We start from the raw sequence: 14,376 nt of genomic DNA on the forward strand, positions 1-14,376 counted from the left end.
GAGATCATCTTACAGATGCTCCACTGCACCGTGGCTGAACCACATGTGGTGTGATTCTTCCAAGACTCAAGATGTCATGTAGCTGTAGGCACTAGTCACTGGTACAGACAGCAGTCCAGAACAGCCTGGTTCTGTCCGTGTGACCACTAGTCACTGGTACAGACAGCAGTCCAGAACAGCCTGGTTCTGCCCGTGTGACCACTAGTCACTGGTACAGACAGCAGTCCAGAACAGCCTGGTTCTGCCCGTGTGACCACTAGTCACTGGTACAGACAGCAGTCCAGAACAGCCTGGTTCTGTCCGTGTGACCACTAGTCACTGGTACCAATAGCAGTCCAGAACAGCCTGGTTCTGCCCGTGTGACCACTAGTCACTGGTACAGACAGCAGTCCAGAACAGCCTGGTTCTGTCTGCATGATACTGTTACCTAAAGTGAGGATCCAAAACCCTCTAAGTGTTTTTCCATGTGTTCTGGATAGTCAGTAGTTCAGTCCATCAGTCTTGGGGAGGAGAGAGTACCAGCACATTGAAGACACACTGCTGTGCACAGGGCTCCTATTCACACTCTTACCTGACTGTGGTGTGTGTGTGTGTGTGTGTGTGTGTTAAGGTCACTCAGGGAGAACGGAGAGCCTCTTACCTGACTGTGGTGTGTGTGTGTGTGTGTGTGTGTGTGTGTAAGGTCACTCAGGGAGAACAGAGAGCCTCTTACCTGACTTTGGGTTACAGAGCACCGGGGGGCTGCTACCGAGGGTGGGACTGCTGCTATAGTAACCACTGCTGCCACAGCTGCTGCTCATGCTGCTACGACGGATACCCACTATCAACTTGATCTCTTTAGTGGGACTCACTGAGAGACAGACAGAGAGACAGACAGACAGAGAGACAGACAGACAGAGAGACAGACAGACAGAGAGACAGACAGACAGAGAGACAGACAGACAGAGAGACAGACAAAGAGACAGACAGACAGACAGACAAAGAGACAGACAGACAGAGACAGACAGACAGAGAGACAGACAGACAGACAGACAGACAGACAGACAGACAGACAGACAGACAGACAGACAGACAGACAGACAGACAGACAGACAGACAGACAGACAGAGAGAGGAGGGAGACAGAGAGAGGAGGGAGACAGAGAGAGGAGGGAGACAGAGGAGACAGAGAGGAGACGTCCTTTATTCATTGGCACATTTTTCCCCCTTGATGTCGTCAAAACAAATGTTGAAGGTCTGAGAGACTTTTTTTAAATTCAAAGTTTGTTTCATTTCAGAGCGAACACTAATTATATGTCCCAAATGGAACCCTTTTCTCTATACAGTGCACTACTTGGGACCAGAGCCTTATGGGTCCTAGTCAATAGTAGTGCACTAGAGGGAAAAGGACTGTGTAAAAGCAGTGTTACTGTCATCAGAGGTTTGTGTTGTTAGTTGTGAAAGGATGTGTAGGTGTATCTAATCAGTCTATAATGAAAGCACTCTTTCCAGGTAAACTCTTTACTGCCTCCATAAAGCAGGACACCTCTAGACTGTGGCAGGCGCTTGGGCAAAGTCGAAAGAATCATGTCATTGTGGAATGTGCATCAGTGCTCTGCAATATCCTGCAGAACGTAGAGAACCCTGCAGAACGTAGAGAACCCTGAATCCTGCTGAACATAAAGAATGAAAGACGGATAAAACATAGTTGCATCTATGTGTAGTGCTTATGAACATGTTATGAAGCCTCTATAAAGCCACAGTTGTTTAACTAGAGAGCCTGTTGTCCATGTATTAGTGTGACACAGTGACGTGCAGCTTTAAAACCCGACCGTGTTAATAGCATCATAGGGACGGCAGGTAGACTAGTGGTTAGAGTGTAGGGACGGCAGGTAGCCTAGTGGTTAGAGTGTAGGGGCGTCAGGTAGCCTAGTGGTTAGAGCGTAGGGGCGGCAGGTAGACTAGTGGTTAGAGTGTAGGGACGGCAGGTAGCCTAGTGGTTAGAGTGTAGGGACGGCAGGTAGACTAGTGGTTAGAGTGTAGGGGCAGGCAGGTAGACTAGTGGGTAGAGTGTAGGGGCAGGTAGACTAGTGGTTAGAGTGTAGGGGCGGCAGGTAGACTAGTGGTTAGAGTGTAGGGGCGGCAGGTAGCCTAGTGTTTAGAGTGTAGGGACGGCAGGTAGACTAGTGGTTAGAGTGTAGGGACGGCAGGTAGACTAGTGGTTAGAGTGTAGGGACGGCAGGTAGACTAGTGGTTAGAGTGTAGGGACGGCAGGTAGACTAGTGGTTAGAGTGTAGGGACGGCAGGTAGCCTAGTGGTTAGAGTGTAGGGACGGCAGGTAGACTAGTGGTTAGAGTGTAGGGACGGCAGGTAGACTAGTGGTTAGAGTGTAGGGACGGCAGGTAGTCTAGTGGTTAGAGTGTAGGGGCAGGCAGGTAGACTAGTGGTTAGAGTGTAGGGGCAGGCAGGTAGACTAGTGGTTAGAGTGTAGGGGCAGGCAGGTAGACTAGTGGTTAGAGTGTAGGGGCAGGCAGGTAGACTAGTGGTTAGAGTGTAGGGGCAGGCAGGTAGACTAGTGGTTAGAGTGTAGGGGCGGCAGGTAGACTAGTGGTTAGAGTGTAGGGACGGCAGGTAGTCTAGTGGTTAGAGTGTAGGGGCAGGCAGGTAGACTAGTGGTTAGAGTGTAGGGGCAGGCAGGTAGACTAGTGGTTAGAGTGTAGGGGCAGGCAGGTAGACTAGTGGTTAGAGTGTAGGGGCAGGCAGGTAGACTAGTGGTTAGAGTGTAGGGGCAGGCAGGTAGACTAGTGGTTAGAGTGTAGGGACGGCAGGTAGACTAGTGGTTAGAGTGTAGGGGCGGCAGGTAGCCTAGTGGTTAGAGTGTAGGGGCAGGCAGGTAGACTAGTGGTTAGAGTGTAGGGGCAGGTAGACTAGTGGTTAGAGTGTAGGGACGGCAGGTAGACTAGTGGTTAGAGTGTAGGGACGGCAGGTAGCCTAGTGGTTAGAGTGTAGGGGCAGGCAGGTAGACTAGTGGTTAGAGTGTAGGGGCGGCAGGTAGCCTAGTGGTTAGAGTGTAGGGACGGCAGGTAGACTAGTGGTTAGACTGTAGGGACGGCAGGTAGTCTAGTGGTTAGAGTGTAGGGACGGCAGGTAGACTAGTGGTTAGAGTGTAGGGGCAGGCAGGTAGACTAGTGGTTAGAGTGTAGGGACGGCAGGTAGCCTAGTGGTTAGAGTGTAGGGGCGGCAGGTAGCCTAGTGGTTAGAGTGTAGGGGCGTCAGGTAGCCTAGTGGTTAGAGTGTAGGGACGGCAGGTAGACTAGTGGTTAGAGTGTAGGGGCAGGCAGGTAGACTAGTGGTTAGAGTGTAGGGACGGCAGGTAGCCTAGTGGTTAGAGTGTAGGGGCGGCAGGTAGCCTAGTGGTTAGAGTGTAGGGGCGTCAGGTAGCCTAGTGGTTAGAGTGTAGGGGCAGGCAGGTAGACTAGTGGTTAGAGTGTAGGGACGGCAGGTAGACTAGTGGTTAGACTGTAGGGACGGCAGGTAGTCTAGTGGTTAGAGTGTAGGGACGGCAGGTAGACTAGTGGTTAGAGTGTAGGGGCAGGCAGGTAGACTAGTGGTTAGAGTGTAGGGACGGCAGGTAGCCTAGTGGTTAGAGTGTAGGGGCAGGTAGACTAGTGGTTAGAGTGTAGGGGCGGCAGGTAGCCTAGTGGTTAGAGTGTAGGGGCAGGCAGGTAGCCTAGTGGTTAGAGCGTAGGGGCGGCAGGTAGCCTAGTGGTTAGAGTGTAGGGACGGCAGGTAGTCTAGTGGTTAGAGTGTAGGGGCGGCAGGTAGCCTAGTGGTTAGAGTGTAGGGGCGGCAGGTAGCCTAGTGGTTAGAGTGTAGGGGCAGGCAGGTAGACTAGTGGTTAGAGTGTAGGGGCAGGCAGGTAGACTAGTGGTTAGAGTGTAGGGGCGGTAGGTAGTCTAGTGGTTAGAGCGTAGGGGCAGGCAGGTACTGCACTTTCCTCTGTAACCTTGGAGATCATTTATTAGGAGTCAGAAAACCGTTTGATATAATTGTGTTGTCTGCCAGCTCCTGCTGAAGGGGATGTTAAAGGAATGTAGCGGACGAGGTGGTTCATTTAGCTGACATTAGCTTCTCATTATGTGGCTTAAAACCTACTGACAGCCTTCATCCACATACTGTACACTCTACAGCCCTCCCTCAGGTCCACAAACCTACTGACAGCCTTCATCCACATACTGTACACTCTACAGCCCTCCCTCAGGTCCACAAACCTACTGACAGCCTTCATCCACATAATGTACACTCTACAGCACTCCCTCAGGTCCACAAACCTACTGACAGCCTTCATCCACATAATGTACACTCTACAGCACTCCCTCAGGTCCACAAACCTACTGACAGCCTTCATCCACATACTGTACACTCTACAGCACTCCCTCAGGTCCACAAACCTACTGACAGCCTTCATCCACATACTGTACACTCTACAGCACTCCCTCAGGTCCACAAACCTACTGACAGCCTTCATCCACATACTGTACACTCTACAGCACTCCCTCAGGTCCACAAACCTACTGACAGCCTTCATCCACATACTGTACACTCTACAGCCCTCCCTCAGGTCCACAGACCTACTGACAGCCTTCATCCACATACTGTACACTCTACAGCCCTCCCTCAGGTCCACAGACCTACTGACAGCCTTCATCCACATACTGTACACTCTACAGCCCTCCCTCAGGTCCACACACCTACTGACAGCCTTCATCCACATACTGTACACTCTACAGCACTCCCTCAGGTCCACAAACCTACTGACAGCCTTCATCCACATACTGTACACCCTACAGCCCTCCCTCAGGTCCACAAACCTACTGACAGCCTTCATCCACACTGTACACTCTACAGCACTCCCTCAGGTCCACAAACCTACTGACAGCCTTCATCCACATACTGTACACTCTACAGCCCTCCCTCAGGTCCACAGACCTACTGACAGCCTTCATCCACATACTGTACACTCTACAGCACTCCCTCAGGTCCACAAACCTACTGACAGCCTTCATCCACATACTGTACACTCTACAGCCCTCCCTCAGGACCACAAACCTACTGACAGCCTTCATCCACATACTGTACACTCTACAGCCCTCCCTCAGGTCTACAAACCTACTGACAGCCTTCATCCACACTGTACACTCTACAGCACTCCCTCAGGTCCACAGACCTACTGACAGCCTTCATCCACATACTGTACACTCTACAGCCCTCCCTCAGGTCCACAAACCTACTGACAGCCTTCATCCACATACTGTACACTCTACAGCACTCCCTCAGGTCCACAAACCTACTGACAGCCTTCATCCACATACTGTACACCCTACAGCCCTCCCTCAGGTCCACAAACCTACTGACAGCCTTCATCCACATACTGTACACTCTACAGCACTCCCTCAGGTCCACAGACCTACTGACAGCCTTCATCCACATACTGTACACTCTACAGCCCTCCCTCAGGTCCACACACCTACTGACAGCCTTCATCCACATACTGTACACTCTACAGCACTCCCTCAGGTCCACAGACCTACTGACAGCCTTCATCCACATACTGTACACTCTACAGCCCTCCCTCAGGTCCACAAACCTACTGACAGCCTTCATCCACATACTGTACACTCTACAGCACTCCCTCAGGTCCACAATGATTGGATAGGTGTCTGTAAGCAATATGGCCAAACATCCACCAAGGCTTTTAGAAGGCAAGGAGAACCAATCATCATATTGGTTAAACCTTCACGGTCTTCTCAGATATACAGAGGAGCCTAGGGAGTAGGGAGTAGGGACTAAGGGTTATAGTGGGATTCAGCCCCAGTGTGACTGTAGATAGTGAATAGGGAGTAGGGGCTAAGGGTTATAGTGGGATTCAGCCCCAGTGTGACTGTAGATAGGGAGTAGGGAGTAGGGACTAAGGGTTATAGTGGGATTCAGCCCCAGTCTGACAGTAGATAGTGAATAGGGAGTAGGGGCTAAGGGTTATAGTGGGATTCAGCCCCAGTGTGACTGTAGATAGGGAGTAGGGAGTAGGGACTAAGGGTTATAGTGGGATTCAGCCCCCGTGTGACTGTAGATAGTGAGTAGGGAGTAGGGGCTAAGGGTTATAGTGGGATTCAGCCCCAGTCTGACAGTAGATAGTGAGTAGGGAGTAGTGACTAAGGGTTATAGTGGGATTCAGCCCCAGTCTGACTGTAGATAGTGAGTAGGGAGTAGGGACTAAGGGTTACAGTGGGATTCAGCCCCAGTGTGACTGTAGATAGTGAGTAGGGAGTAGGGACTAAGGGTTATAGTGGGATTCAGCCCCAGTCTGACAGTAGATAGTGAGTAGGGAGTAGGGACTAAGGGTTATAGTGGGATTCAGCCCCAGTCTGACAGTAGATAGTGAGTAGGGAGTAGGGGCTAAGGGTTATAGTGGGATTCAGCCCCAGTCTGACAGTAGATAGTGAGTAGGGAGTAGGGGCTAAGGGTTATAGTGGGATTCAGCCCCAGTGTGACTGTAGATAGTGAGTAGGGAGTAGGGGCTAAGGGTTATAGTGGGATTCAGCCCCAGTGTGACAGTAGATAGTGAGTAGGGAGTAGGGGCTAAGGGTTATAGTGGGATTCAGCCCCAGTCTGACAGTAGATAGTGAGTAGGGAGTAGGGACTAAGGGTTATAGTGGGATTCAGCCCCAGTCTGACTGTAGATAGTGAGTAGGGAGTAGGGACTAAGGGTTATAGTGGGATTCAGCCCCAGTCTGACAGTAGATAGGGAGTAGGGACTAAGGGTTATAGTGGGATTCAGCCCCAGTGTGACAGTAGATAGTGAGTAGGGAGTAGGGACTAAGGGTTATAGTGGGATTCAGCCCCAGTGTGACTGTAGATAGTGAGTAGGGAGTAGGGGCTAAGGGTTATAGTGGGATTCAGCCCCAGTCTGACAGTAGATAGTGAGTAGGGAGTAGGGACTAAGGGTTATAGTGGGATTCAGCCCCAGTCTGACAGTAGATAGTGAGTAGGGAGTAGTGACTAAGGGTTATAGTGGGATTCAGCCCCAGTCTGACAGTAGATAGGGAGTAGGGAGTAGGGACTAAGGGTTATAGTGGGATTCAGCCCTAGTCTGACAGTAGATAGTGAGTAGGGAGTAGTGACTAAGGGTTATAGTGGGATTCAGCCCCAGTGTGACTGTAGATAGTGAGTAGGGAGTAGGGGCTAAGGGTTATAGTGGGATTCAGCCCCAGTCTGACAGTAGATAGTGAGTAGGGAGTAGGGGCTAAGGGTTATAGTGGGATTCAGCCCCAGTCTGACAGTAGATAGTGAGTAGGGAGTAGGGACTAAGGGTTATAGTGGGATTCAGCCCCAGTCTGACAGTAGATAGTGAGTAGGGAGTAGGGACTAAGGGTTATAGTGGGATTCAGCCCCAGTCTGACAGTAGATAGTGAGTAGGGAGTAGGGACTAAGGGTTATAGTGGGATTCAGCCCCAGTCTGACAGTAGATAGTGAGTAGGGAGTAGGGACTAAGGGTTATAGTGGGATTCAGCCCCAGTCTGACAGTAGATAGTGAGTAGGGAGTAGGGACTAAGGGTTATAGTGGGATTCAGCCCCAGTCTGACAGTAGATAGTGTGGGTACAACAACTCCTGATGTAAAAATGGCTTTATAAAGACATGTGATTGCTAGACATTGAGGTTTACCAGACAGGAAGCTGGTGTTGCCTCCGTCTGGGTTCTGTTTGCGGAGACAGAATGGGCTGTCATGGCTCTCTGGGATGGTACGACAGCGCTCGTTCAGCAGCTCCATCAGACGCCGTCTCCTTCTGAAGTTCAGTCTGAACTGGTACAGCAGCCCTCCATCCACAAAGTGGTGCTTGTTGGTCACTGTCAGGGAGAAACACAGAACAAAACCATTGTTTAGGATCATTCAGTTACTGTTCCATATAACTGACTGTAAATCCTGGTAACTATAGTTACTGACTGTAAATCCTGGTAACTATAGTTTCTGACTGTAAATCCTGGTAACTATAGTTACTGACTGTAAATCCTGGTAAATGTAGAATAGGAGGTAGTTCAGTTCCAAATCCTGTAACTCTTCAATTATTCCTCTCAGACAGAACACCTCTGACGGTGTCTCCAATGCCAGTAATCAGCTAAGTCTCTTAGGGTTGGACACACACACACACACTCTCACTCTCTCAGCTAGGGAGTCATTGTGCCAACACTCACTTGGCTGACGCTCAGTACGGGGGGGGGGGGCTCTGAATGCCCCTTAAAAGACATAAAACCAACTCTGACTGACTATACGACTAAAGCCATCCAGGAATCAAAATCTGACTGTCACTTGTGTAACTAAGCCATAAAGCCTGCATAACTGTGCCAAGGGGTTAGGACTCAGGATTTAAAAGGAACACTCCACCCAAAAACTATATTTTGGTATTTGTTTCATTAGTCCATTGTTGATATAGTCCCAAAATGTTTTGCATGTCAGCAAACAAGTTAAGATAAATAAATTTCAAAATCCAGAAATCCAGCCGGTCTGATCTACTTCCTGGTTTGGTTATGGATGCACATTGTGATGCTATGAAGCTGCTGTTGTGACTGTATGAAGTGTTTTTCATCCTGTGGTTTATAGTGATGGATTGTCCTGTCTGGCGTCATTAAATGAGAACTAAGGAAATATAGTTTTTTTAATCCCAGGAGGAAGTGTTCTCCTTACGTTGGTAGTGACAGTCCAGTTGCCCAGTCTAAAACATAGTTACCACACACACATATCAGCAATCCAAAACGTTCATAATGATTCAACCATAATCTGGTCCATAACCAAACAGTTTCTGATTATGTTTTGGCACCTTGTGCCCTAAAAGGGGATGATCAGGATTGAAGGGGTTTGATTATGTGGATTCAGAACGCTTGTTGCCATGGTGCTGATTCACAACGATCTAAATATCAGCTCACCGTAATTGAAATATAATCGAACCAAACAACAACATGTTCAGTGACTCTTGGTTATGTTTATTCATCCACCCATTGACTCGTTTGCACATGGTGTTAAGCCACAAAGATCAACTCACCAGCCCTCTGTGAGTCTATCAACCAGGAATGCAGTGATTGTGTGGGGCAACTGAACCAAAACAACCCACAATGTGGATCCATCCAGGCAGGGCTGCTATTGTTCTACAGTTCAGCCATTTAAAGTATGCAGTGTGTGTGTGTGTGTGTGTGTGTGTACGCTGTCGTGTGCGTGCGTGTGTATTGTTATGATGTGGGCGAAGGTTAGTGTTAGGACATAGACAAACACACTACCATGGCACACTTCCACACTCCAACCCCAGGTGGCAGCACCAACCGGGTCACTGCTGGGTTCTGCCAAGCAGCCTTGATAATTCCTCAGGTACGAGTGATCAAGTTGATTCTGAGAGGCCAGAAGCCTCTCACAGTCTTTGTTCATTTCTTTAGACAGGCCCGCCTCTTTAGACAGGCCTCTGTAGTTTTTTGTGTATACATTTATTTTGGGTCACCACTTTGAACAAAAGACTAATCTGCTTGGACTGGCCGACCAAGGGGCTGAGCTGTCCCTGGACCCAAGGGGCTGAGCTGTCCCTGGACCGAAGAGGCTGAGCTGGTCCTGGACCGAAGGGGCTGAGCTGTCCCTGGACCCAAGGGGCTGAGCTGGTCCTGGACCCAAGGGGCTGAGCTGGTCCTGGACCGAAGGGGCTGAGCTGTCCCTGGACCCAAGGGGCTGAGCTGTCCCTGGACCGAAGGGGCTGAGCTGTCCCTGGACCGAAGGGGCTGAGCTGGTCCTGGACCGAAGGGGCTGAGCTGTCCCTGGACCGAAGGCGCTGAGCTGTCCCTGGACCGAAGGGGCTGAGCTGTCCCTGGACCGAAGGGGCTGAGCTGTCCCTGGACCGAAGGGGCTGAGCTGTCCCTGGACCGAAGGGGCTGAGCTGTCCCTGGACCGAAGGGGCTGAGCTGTCCCTGGACCGAAGGGGCTGAGCTGTCCCTGGACCCAAGGGGCTGAGCTGGCCCTGGACCCAAGGGGCTGAGCTGTCCCTGGACCGAAGGGGCTGAGCTGTCCCTGGACCGAAGGGGCTGAGCTGTCCCTGGACCGAAGGGGCTGAGCTGTCCCTGGACCGAAGGGGCTGAGCTGTCCCTGGACCGAAGGGGCTGAGCTGTCCCTGGACCGAAGGGGCTGAGCTGTCCCTGGACCGAAGGGGCTGAGCTGGTCCTGGACCCAAGGGGCTGAGCTGGTCCTGGACCCAAGGGGCTGAGCTGTCCCTGGACCCAAGGGGCTGAGCTGTCCCTGGACCCAAGGGGCTGAGCTGTCCCTGGACCGAAGGGGCTGAGCTGTCCCTGGACCGAAGGGGCTGAGCTGTCCCTGGACCGAAGGGGCTGAGCTGTCCCTGGACCCAAGGGGCTGAGCTGTCCCTGGACCCAAGGGGCTGAGCTGTCCCTGGACCCAAGGGGCTGAGCTGTCCCTGGACCGAAGGGGCTGAGCTGTCCCTGGACCGAAGGCGCTGAGCTGTCCCTGGACCGAAGGGGCTGAGCTGGCCCTGGACCCAAGGGGCTGAGCTGGCCCTGGACCGAAGGGGCTGAGCTGTCCCTGGACCGAAGAGGCTGAGCTGGTCCTGGACCAAGGGGCTGAGCTGTCCCTGGACCGAAGGCGCTGAGCTGTCCCTGGACCGAAGGTAAGTTTGCCATCTCCTGGGGACATGTACATACAACACAGTCCTCATATGCTGATTTCTCACAGATGCACATCTTAAAAGTCAGGTTACAGACCACGTAGCTTGGCCTAAGACCCCTAAGACATAACGAGTGCTATTTTCTCACGTCAGACAGCGTCACTCCTCCGCGACTCTCGTCCCTCAACCGTTCTGTCTTGTAGGACGTGGAACTCATTCAAATTGGAATGTAGAGCAACCACCATTCAAAAAATGAAAACATATAAAACATTTGAAACTCACTGCGCTCTCATTTGACTCTACATGAAATAGGCAGAAAAACTAAGTAGCTAAATTATAACAAACGTTGACAGTGATTTAATAGTTTAAAACAAACCGGTGGCTATCTCCTGCACACATTGATCAGCTGTGTAGCTAACTGTTATAGCTAGCTAGTCAGCTAGCTCTTCCTTCACTGACATAAAAAGCTTGCTTAGCCTGTTTAAATGACCCTGGCGTTGTAGACAGGGAGCCCCACAACGAAGAGGAACTGACTTATCAAACATCAGTCCATAGATCAGCATGTTTCACCGTGGTGGTCATTTCAGGTCAGCTGAGCACAGCAGATGACTCGGGAGACGACTGCAATGGCTCGTGGCAGAAGAACAGCTACTTTCATGAAAACTCATAATAACGTTAGCATTAGCATTACTTGCTACAGTAGCTTGCTAGCTAGCTTTTGTTGGAAGATTTCAACATTGTGTGCAGCACTAAGTAGACAGCTGGTTGGTTAGAAGCATAGTTTCAGTCAAAGATCATTTTAGTGACTGGCTCGACTGTTTTATGCTAGTTTTCGTGCCCATAGTCAAACTTCAGAAATACTGCTCATTGAAGCACAATAATCATTAGCTAGATGTCAAATGTGGCTACTAAGACTTACTCACAACATTTAAAAAAAATAACATATTTACTGTTTTATCTAAGATTCATTCAGACAGTTTGGAGGCAGGAATGGGGTTCAGCAGACGATGTCGCCTAGGGAATATTTTCTAATGTTACGGCAGCCCATCGTAGCCGGACTACTTCTAATCCATCCCATTATCCTTTGCGAGATACGAGACAGATCAGTGGAGGAATCTGATGTAAGACAATGAACGAGTGCAGCAACATCAGTAGGCTACTTATTGGTTTCGTACCAGTATGGTCTGTGCCAGCGGAGGAGAGGAATGCAGACAGAGGCAGGGTGTGGATGGTGAGTGTGAACCCAGCGGTGATGCAGTCTCTCTGGGGTTAGAGCCCTGCCTGCCTGCTCCCTGCTCAGCCCATTGTCCTGCTGTCACACAGACACAGGCCCCGAGAAGAACAGACTGGAAACAGACAATCTGCACTACACAGCCCAGCACACTGGAAACAGACACTCTGCTGCACTACACAGCTCAGCACACTGGAAACAGACACTGCACTACACAGCTCAGCACACTGGAAACAGACACGCTCTGCACTACACAGCCCAGCACACTGGAAACAGACACGCTCTGCACTACACAGCCCAGCACACTGGAAACAGACACTCTGCTGCACTACACAGCTCAGCACACTGGAAACAGACACTGCACTACACAGCTCAGCACACTGGAAACAGACACGCTGCTGCACTACACAGCTCAGCACACTGGAAACAGACACACTCTGCACTACACAGCCCAGCACACTGGAAACAGACACGCTCTGCACTACACAGCCCAGCACACTGGAAACAGACACGCTCTGCACTACACAGCTCAGCACACTGGAAACAGACACGCTCTGCACTACACAGCTCAGTACACTGGAAACAGACACACTCTGCACTACACAGCCCAGCACACATGCTCTGCACTACACAGCTCAGCACACTGGAAACAGACACGCTCTGCACTACACAGCTCAGCACACTGGAAACAGACACTGCTGCACAACACAGCTCAGCACACTGGAAACAGACACTGCACAACACAGCTCAGCACACTGGAAACAGATAGTATCTCAGAGCCTGTACTGAGCCAGCATGCAGCAAGCAGTACCCACACAGTAGCATCCTGCTGCAACCCGCTGCTGGCTCTGATGACTGATAAGCAGTGTTGGGCCTGGATGGGAGAACATTCTGATGTGCCACAGTCAAGAGAACCAGAGCTGATTATATTAAAGTGCTGAACACGTGACCACGACGACAAGGTGACCACGACGACAAGGTGACCACGACGACAAGGTGACCACGACGACAAGGTGACCACGACGACAAGGTGACCACGACGACAAGGTGACCAGTACATGGGACTTTTCATTCTATTGTAGCAAGTGGAATCACACAGTACATTTGTTTAGTGTGCCGTTCACCAGTTTAATTTAAAATTCCCATTTCAAAGTCCCCGTAATGATTTATCTTCCTCTCCATGTCAACAATTTAATTACCAGTAATTATCCTCTGTCTGAATCAGTGTCAGGTTCACCGTTCAGCTCAAGTCAGGACAAGACACTGAGGCTGTGTCCAAAATGGCACCCTATTCCCTTTATGGGGCACTTATTTTGACCAGGGCCAATGGGGATCTGGTCAAAAGTAGTGCACTATAAAGGGAATGTCTAGGTTGCTACTTGGGACAGATCCTGAGACTGGGTTGGGAGTCTGGGCTGAAAGGAGGGCAGAGAGGAGGGCAGAGAGCAGAGAGGAGGGCTGAGGGCAGAGAGGAGGGCTGAGGGCAGAGAGGAGGGCTGAGGGCAGAGAGGAGGGCTGAGGGCAGAGAGGAGGGCTGAGGGCAGAGAGGAGGGCTGAGGGCAGAGAGGAGGGCTGAGGGCAGAGAGGAGGGCTGAGGGCAGAGAGGAGGGGGCATTGTTAAATACTTCCCTCCGACTTCACTTTCACAGAGAGTCTGAACGCTCAGATGAAGTTCTGTTGAGCCTCTTCGACTACACGACAGGCTGCAGTCTTTACAGCAATACATCTACAACTCCTTCAGACTGACTAGAGAAAACCTCTCCAACTAGCCATAGAAAAGCCCTGTCTTTTTACCATACAGTCCACTACAGTGACATGCTGCAGTGTTGAGGTTGTGGTCAACCAAGGAAGTACGAACCTAACAGCCCTCAAAGTCATAAAATATGAAATATCTTAAGAGGGTTGATGCTGGTCTTCCCTACTGCAGTAGTGTGTGGGCAGGATGCAGGACTGTAGTACTGTACACATATCACCCATGTCTCCAGTCTGTAGCTCCTGTTAAAGATGCCGTCTGTGTAATGAGTCCACGACCCTGTGGGTGGTCAGGGCGGCCTCACGTTGCTTTAATACACTGGATCAGTGCTGTAGAGCAGTGGATGGAGGGATGACAGAGGAGAGGAGGGAAGAGGAGACCCTGTGGGTGGTCAGGGCGGCCTCACGTTGCTTTAATACACTGGATCAGTGCTGTAGAGCAGTGGATGGAGGATGACAGAGGAGAGGAGGGAAGAGGAGAGGAGAGAGGAGACCCTGTGGGTGGTCAGGGCAGCCTCACGTTGCTTTAATACACTGGATCAGTGCTGTAGAGCAGTGGATGGAGGGATGACAGAGGAGAGGGGGGGAGAGGAGAGGGGACGGGGGGAGAGAGGATGGGAGGCAGCAGGCTTTAAATCAGTGCGGCAGATGGCCCTTCTAGCTACCACTGCATTCATTTATTGACACAGAGACAGAGAGAGAGAGAGA

General features: G+C 50.9%; 2 protein-coding genes across 5 annotated transcripts in view; both read right to left on the bottom strand.

The window, feature by feature from the left end:
* The window catches only part of LOC115182470 (DEP domain-containing mTOR-interacting protein), a 62,859-nt gene that overhangs the window by 23,614 nt on the left and 24,869 nt on the right, over positions 1-14,376 (bottom strand). For all 4 annotated transcript variants that reach the window (XM_029744070.1, XM_029744072.1, XM_029744071.1 and 1 more), the window contains 2 exons: positions 7,702-7,884; positions 713-850 (listed from right to left, as the gene is read on the bottom strand). In XM_029744070.1, coding sequence (XP_029599930.1) covers positions 713-850; positions 7,702-7,884 — 321 coding nt within the window. The remainder of the gene's footprint in view (positions 1-712; positions 851-7,701; positions 7,885-14,376) is intronic.
* On the bottom strand, positions 8,995-11,850 carry LOC115182469 (spidroin-2-like). The gene is made up of 2 exons (XM_029744067.1): positions 11,256-11,850; positions 8,995-10,877 (listed from the first exon to the last, which is right to left on the bottom strand). Exon 2 carries the CDS (start codon positions 10,759-10,761, stop codon positions 9,538-9,540), a length of 1,224 nt encoding a protein of 407 aa, XP_029599927.1. The 5' UTR covers positions 10,762-10,877; positions 11,256-11,850; the 3' UTR covers positions 8,995-9,537.

This window comes from Salmo trutta, unplaced genomic scaffold (genome assembly GCF_901001165.1).
Source record: "Salmo trutta unplaced genomic scaffold, fSalTru1.1, whole genome shotgun sequence".
Classification (NCBI taxonomy): Eukaryota; Metazoa; Chordata; class Actinopteri; order Salmoniformes; family Salmonidae; genus Salmo; species Salmo trutta.